The sequence below is a fragment of the Glycine max genome, chromosome 19 (assembly GCF_000004515.6).
Source record: "Glycine max cultivar Williams 82 chromosome 19, Glycine_max_v4.0, whole genome shotgun sequence".
Taxonomy (NCBI): Eukaryota; Viridiplantae; Streptophyta; class Magnoliopsida; order Fabales; family Fabaceae; genus Glycine; species Glycine max.
This window is the reverse complement of record NC_038255.2, coordinates 261639-268873: the sequence shown is the minus strand read 5'-3', so window position 1 is coordinate 268873 and position 7235 is coordinate 261639. Positions and strand designations below refer to the sequence as shown.

Below are 7235 nucleotides of genomic sequence, written 5' to 3'. Positions count from 1 at the left end.
CCGTTAGGCGCTTCCGTGTAAGGAAGTTTTGCCATCTAATTTGCTGCTTTGCTTCATAAAGCATTCGAGGTGTTTTTTTTTTTTTTTACTTGTAAATATTAATGGTTAATTGTTAGTTTTTTTAACGGAAAGAATCAAACTCGGGACCTTTATCTCACTCTCTTCTTTTTACCACAAAACCAACCTTATTATTCCTAAAACCTCCAGATGTATTTTTCCTCACTAACAACTTGATTCATAAGTGCCCTTTTGTTGCAATTTTATGACACTTTGTGGTAGAGCAAATATTGATCTTCGTGACCAACATTTGTTTAGAAGTTGAATTTGATTGATTTTTCAGTAATTTAACTTGGAAAAGTAAGTATGCACACTAAAAAAGCCATTAGAGTCGAATTTGTCACTAGACTAGACAAGAGCACCCAGGCAGAAGTAGATTGCTAGGCACACCATTTGTTTTGCTGGTACACAACATATGTAATTCCTATATTGTCCTTCCCTAATTGGTTTACAAATTCACAGTCTGTAAGCTAATTACGGATCAACAATCCGTATGTCATATATGGAAGGACAATATGAGAATTACATATGTTGTATTGGGTGTGCCAGCAAAACGAATGATGCGCATAGCAATTCCCAGGGTAGGATTGCTTTAGATTGGCCCAATTTTTTATTCCATGGGCCAGATCATTTACAAGACCAACAATTCATTTGCAGATCAGCCTAAGATTCCCACGGGGGACATCCAATGTATGAAGGACTTATGAATTCGTAATATGAAAGCTTATGGATAGACAATCCACAGGTACATATGGATTAACATTAAAAATTTTAATATATATTTAATACACATATAAATTTACATAATAAATTTTATGATAATTAATTTTGGTACATTAAATATATTAGAACAAAATTAATTATCACATCATTTATTATGTAAATATAAAAATTTATATATGTATTAAATATACATTAAAAATTTTAGTGTTATATATAATAATATTAATTATTTTACAACATAATTAATTTATTAATTCAATTAATTAGAATGTTATATTAATAACTGAAAGTCAAATGTTGAATGATGCATGTACCATTAATTTGTAAATATAGAAACTATATCATTGCTAAACTAACTTTAGTTGCGTGATAGAAATCAGAACCTGTTTTTTAACATATGAAAAGGAAGTCAATTTGCTTGAAAGGGAATCCGTACGAACTATTGTATTATCATATTTGTTGACAACAGTAAATAAAGTGATGCTATTTGGACAGCAAAAAAGTACACATTTTTTTCTACTGTTGCCAAAGCTATATATCACTTGCCACGAAACTTATTCTACTCAAACAATAAGTCTTTGGAAGGTGATGCCAAGTAATTCATACACTGAATGACCTCCTTAGCCTTATTTGTAATTCAGTTTAGCTATTCCTTTAAGAGTTATAAGTAAAGAAAGAAGAGAAGGAGAAAGAGATGTTGAGTTTGAATTTCTCTATTAATAAAAAACTAATAATTAATAAATTAACATTATGGATACAAAATTATTGGTTTATCAACACAAATAGGTGTTTGTAATTATTTACTTTATAATTCATTGAGTTATTGCTTTATATATATATATATATATATATATATATATATATATATATATATATTTGTAATTCAAATATCATATAATGTTCTTATTTGTGTTTGATTTATAGAGACTAAAGCCCTAATTTAATTATTTAATTCTATAAAGTTACCAACAACATCATATAACTAGTCTCTCAATTTTTAATCTCATCATATTATCTTTCTAAATATTTTGTCATCCTTTTAATTAGTCCTTCGAATTTGTAAAAATGATTATTTTAAAAGACTAATTTAGTAATAAATCAAATCTTTGAAAGATTTATTTGGTGACCAAAATTTTTAGACAACTTATGTGATAACGCATAATTTTGAAGAACTAAATTCAGATTTTATTCTAATTTATAAAATCCTAAAAATCAAGAAACATATATATTTTTTTTACTTCAAGAACATCACACACACATACACACACATATATTTCGATCAAAATTTATTTATTCATGATCATTAAGAGCTAGCTAATAAAAAATTGACAAATTTATCCAAAATCAATATAAATCTAGCGTAGCATGTAAAAACTAGACTTAAGGAATTAAAAATTAGTAGATAAAACATGGCAAATTTACTACTTGTGGACCACTTTCATAAATCGCACATGACGCCAATGTGATATCTTATTAAAGTTGATGTATCTGATCACTTCTACTTGCAGGCTGCAGCACATTTCTGGACTAAGATACTAAATGACAGCTGTTTCTTTTTCTCCTTTTTTTCCCCTCAAGGATATGATGTCGGTATCAACAAATAATTTTAATTTGTGTCGAGTTAATTAATCAAATTTATCTCTATAAATTCAAGAGAACAATACCTTTTCAATAACTATTTTTTATTTATATAACTCAAACTCAAAACCAAAATAGAGATCAAATATCAGTTGATAAATACAACCTCCGAATCAGAGTTCAGCTGGTCCCAATGTCTTAAACATTTTGATTCTCTTTTTCGTTATTGTACGTAATGTTATTATAATATTGGATCGTGAAGGAGACACATTTGAATGGAAAATAGAAAATTGGATCTCAGAGGATCAAGTGTTCGATCCCAAAACATCGATCAGAGTCTCCTTCAACTCACTAATAAGCAATGTCAACGTGCCTCAACCATTGTTCATGATTCATGTGCGTGAATCGAAAGTATAATTTGTTTTTGTTTTTGCTTTTGTATTCTTTTAATGATATATTTTTAATCACATGACAATTGTAATTAGCTATAATGATCTGGACTTTACAGAAATATTCATTAAATTAACATCTGTATACGCCAACTTGAAAAATACTTAAGAGAAGCAAATTAATATATATGTTGATGAAAAAATAAATCCCAACCATTCTCCATATATATGAAGAAAAAATATCACACACAAACAGCAAGTCATCCATATGGGCAATATAGAATTGAGAAAATAAAAACTGACACAGAATTAACAAGAAAAAAAAATCATTTTTTCTAAACATTAGAATTAGAAAAGGACAATTGTACTCTCGCTAATAGTAATTAAGGAGAAAATGTATCTCTCTTTCTGAAAACATTTATGTGTTATGACAGGATTGTGAATTCGTGTCTAGGATTTTAGTTTAAGTACTGAATGCTATTACAAAATTTCTGCTGTCTAACAAATTCGCCGGCCTAACATATATCTAGAATAAAATTTACCATCAATGTTTTTTGACATTATTTATCCTAAAAGTAATGATACATGAATCAATTTTTATTTTAAACATTTCATTAATATTTCATTTTTTTTATTTTTTTCTTCCTATTACATCATAAATCATTTTTGTTTTTATCTTTTTCTCTCTATCAATTATCTCACTAATATCTCTTATTTTCCTCTAAGATAGCATATGTGGAGTCTATATGTCAAACATTTTCCTTATCCCAGAAAAGAGGCTTTATCTCTTACATCGCCCCCTTGATCATTTATTTATATTTATATGAACAGAAATTCATTGAACATCACAACTGTGATTGAGCCAACTTGAAAAATACTAGTATTTTAATTTAGAGCAATATCTTCAAGAAAAGCAAATATAAATGTATATTGATGAAGATAAAGACAAACATGTCTCTATATATAGTGACAATATCACACACAAAGATGGCAAGTCATTCACATTGAAAACCCTCTCTCAATTCGAGCATATATCCAAAATCCCAAAGGCAAACACTTTTTTTTTACGATATGGCCATGCTTCTGATCTATGCAGCCATAACAGCATCATTGTTCTGCTTCCTATACTTGTTTCATCGTAGAAGAAGCTGCAAACACCCTCTCATGAGGGACTACCCCATCCTTGGCATGTTACCACCAATCCTCTTCAACTTGTGGCGAATCCATGATTTTTGCACCGAGGTACTGAAAAAACAAGGTGGCACTGGGGAATTCAAAGGGCCATGGTTCACCAAAATGCACTATTTGATCACTTGTGACTCCCTCAACGTGCAACACATGCTCTGCAAGAGCTTTGACAACTACATCAAGGGACCCGAGTTTCGCGAGATTTTCGAACCCTTCGGAGATGGGGTTGTCACTGCCGATTCAGAGACATGGAAGTACTTCAGAACCGTCCTCCATTCCTTGATCAAACAAAGAAGGTTCGAAACGTTCGTCGATAAAACCGTTCAGAAGAAGGTGCACACAAGCCTTCTTCCGATATTGGATCATGTACAACAGCAAGGGGAGATGGTGGATCTTCAAGATGTCTTCAACCGGTTCACGTTTGATAACATATGCTCCACAATCGTAGGACATGATCCTAAGTGTCTTTCCATTGATTTCCCGGAAGTTGCAATCGAGAGGGCTTTCAATGAGTCCGAAGAGTCGATATTCTACAGACACACGGTGCCAAGCAGTGTGTGGAAGTTTCAGAAATGGCTCCAAATTGGACAAGAGAAGAAGATGACAGAAGCATGCAAAACCTTTGATGAATTCATATACTCATGCATAGCGTCCAAGCGACAAGAGTTAAGCAAGTGCAGTAGAGAAGAAATGGATAATGAAGCTCCCTTTGACTTGCTTACAGCTTTGATTACTGAAGAGAGAGGGCGTGTGCATGATGACAAGTTTCTAAGGGATGCTGCGTTTAACTTTTTTGTGGCGGGGAGAGAAACCATGACTTCAGCTCTCACGTGGTTCTTTTGGCTTGTTACTAAACACCCTTTGGTGGAAGCCAAGATTCTGGAAGAGATAAAAGATAATTTTGAGGCTAATTATGAAGGGGTTGTAGGAATTGAGGAGGTAAAAAAGCTAGTTTATCTGCATGGTGCATTGTGTGAAGCATTGAGGCTCTTTCCTCCTGTGCCTATTGAGCGGAAGCAGGCAATTAAAGATGACACACTTCCAAGTGGTCACCGTGTGAATGGAAACACAATGATATTGTTTTCTTTGTATGCAATGGGAAGGTGTGAAGAGATATGGGGGAAAGATTGCTTGGAGTTCAAGCCAGAGAGATGGATATCTGAGAGGGGAGAGGTTGTTTATGCACCAGCTTACAAATTCATTGCTTTTAATGCTGGACCCAGAATCTGCTTGGGAAAGGACTTGGCCTTTGTTCAGATGAAGATGGTGGCAGCTTCTATTTTGCGAAAGTATCGATTCCAGGTGGTGGAAGGGCATTCTCCTACTCCAAGCCACTCCATTGTTCTTCTCATGAAGAATGGTCTGAAGGCTAGGATTATGAAAAGATTATAATTAATAAGTTTGATACAAGAATTTCAATTTGATAATGATGATGGTGGTGGTGGAAGTGCTGGTTGTGTCCACATGCAAGTGTGTTTAATTAGCAGCGTATGTGTTTAGCAACGTTTTTATATGTAAGGGAGTAATCTTTTATTTCTTCTTTCCAGTGAACTTAATTATAATGTTCTATAAGATATGCATTTGGATTAAGAAAACATCTCCAGAAGTAAATATTATTTTTTAATTTGGTTTAACTATAAAGGAATTGAACCATTTGTGTTTATTAGAAGACATTTGTAGGCGCGGAAGGTCATATTGTTACCATTATAAGAAACTAACATATTAGCGACTGGTTAATGACTTTTTTAAACATTGGTGAAGCATTAGCAACGACCCCAAAGTTCTGCAAATAAAGTCAAAACTAATGTGTTTGTGTCAATTAGATGGAACAAAAGATGTGAGAGAAAGAGAGCTACTATGGCAGAGAAGAGAACAACTGCTAATCCATTGCAACAAGTTATCATCTCCTGTCACCATGATGCCTCCTATGAGGATAATCATCAGATACAATATCTTGTCTTTTATGCCCACGTTCTTCCCTTCTATGTTTGTAATCTTCATCATCCCTTCCATTCTTGTAATCTTCATCACCTGGACTTCCTTTTCTTCGTCCATAATCCATCTTCATATCTTGCTTTCCACTGTCTTCAGGTCTCTTACTATAATCTCCTTCATTCCTTCTCTCCAAATGGCTAGAATCCGTGTTTCTCCTATCATCTCGACTAGTTCGCCTTTCTCTATAGCTATCATCTTCATCTCTTTTTCTTGAGTCTTGCTCATCTTTCCCCCTGTAGCCATCGTCTTCATCTCTTTTTCTGGAGTCACACTCATCTTTCCACTTGTAATCATCATCTCCGCGTCTTCCCATGAGTCTATCTCTGTCTTTCGTGTCAGCAGGGGAATCCAAATCTCTTGCACCTCTTTCAGACCGTGCTTTGTTGTCTCCATTTCCCCCATGTCCCCTGCTTCTATCACCATACCTATCTCTGTTGTTTGAGTCTACCATATCCTGCTCTCTACGACTTATATGATCTTTTCTTTCAATCGGGTCATCCCCATCATGCCATTGGTTTTATATCTGCCTTGGACTTTGTGAGTTATCTCCATCAAAAACCATTTCATAAAAGAGAAAAAGTTATGAGTTTTCTTTTCATACCAAAGCAATTTTTTTTATGAATATAGACTTAGGGCTAAGCATGGGTTGGGTTCGGCCGGATTAGGGCTCAAAAGGTTCAATCCACAACAAATCCAATCCTTCCTATTTTGATTCGTCTTTGACAGTGTATCTTATTGGGTTAGACGGTTTAGCATTGAATAGGTCACGGTTTTTTGCGGGTGGGCTCGGGTGATTTTTCATCTTTAACACAAACTCAAGATGAAATGGAGAACAAATCATGCATTTTCTCGTGCAAACGCATGGAAATCTTGCTGCTTGAATGGGGAAATCATAGAAATGTACCATTCGTTGTCTCTCTAAGAAAGGGATGATGGCCATGGAGGGTCTAGAACGAAAACAAGAAATAAGAAATGGTGAAGCATTAGCAACGATCTCAGTGTACTGCAAATAAAGTAAAAACTAATGTGTTTGTGTCAATTAGATGGAACAAATGTGAGAGAAAGAGAGCTACTATGGCAGAGAAGAAAACAACTACTAATGCATCGCAACAAGTTATCATTGTCGACTTTAGAAAAGAGAATGAGAAGGGAAGGAGAGGTTGATGAATGATGATAATAAATTTGTCACACATAGGCCGTCCTCCTCCTCCTGATGTTCTCTATTATCACCATTGTCGACTTTAGAAAGGATTAAAACCTTCTTCATTCGTGTGGCTCCTCAGCAGTTGGCCTCCAAGGAGATCA

At 34.1% G+C, this 7235-nt stretch overlaps 2 protein-coding genes across 2 annotated transcripts; one reads left to right on the top strand and one right to left on the bottom strand.

The window, feature by feature from the left end:
- Positions 1-3704: 3704 nt before the first annotated feature.
- Positions 3705-5525, top strand: LOC100780625 (alkane hydroxylase MAH1). The gene has a single exon (XM_003554776.5). The coding sequence runs from the start codon at positions 3819-3821 to the stop codon at positions 5325-5327; it is 1509 nt and encodes a 502-aa protein (XP_003554824.1). The 5' UTR covers positions 3705-3818; the 3' UTR covers positions 5328-5525.
- Positions 5526-5730: 205 nt separating this feature from the next.
- On the bottom strand, positions 5731-6498 carry LOC106797263 (U1 small nuclear ribonucleoprotein 70 kDa-like). Its single transcript, XM_014771513.3, has one exon. It carries the CDS (start codon positions 6379-6381, stop codon positions 5836-5838), a length of 546 nt encoding a protein of 181 aa, XP_014626999.1. The 5' UTR covers positions 6382-6498; the 3' UTR covers positions 5731-5835.
- Positions 6499-7235: the final 737 nt, after the last annotated feature.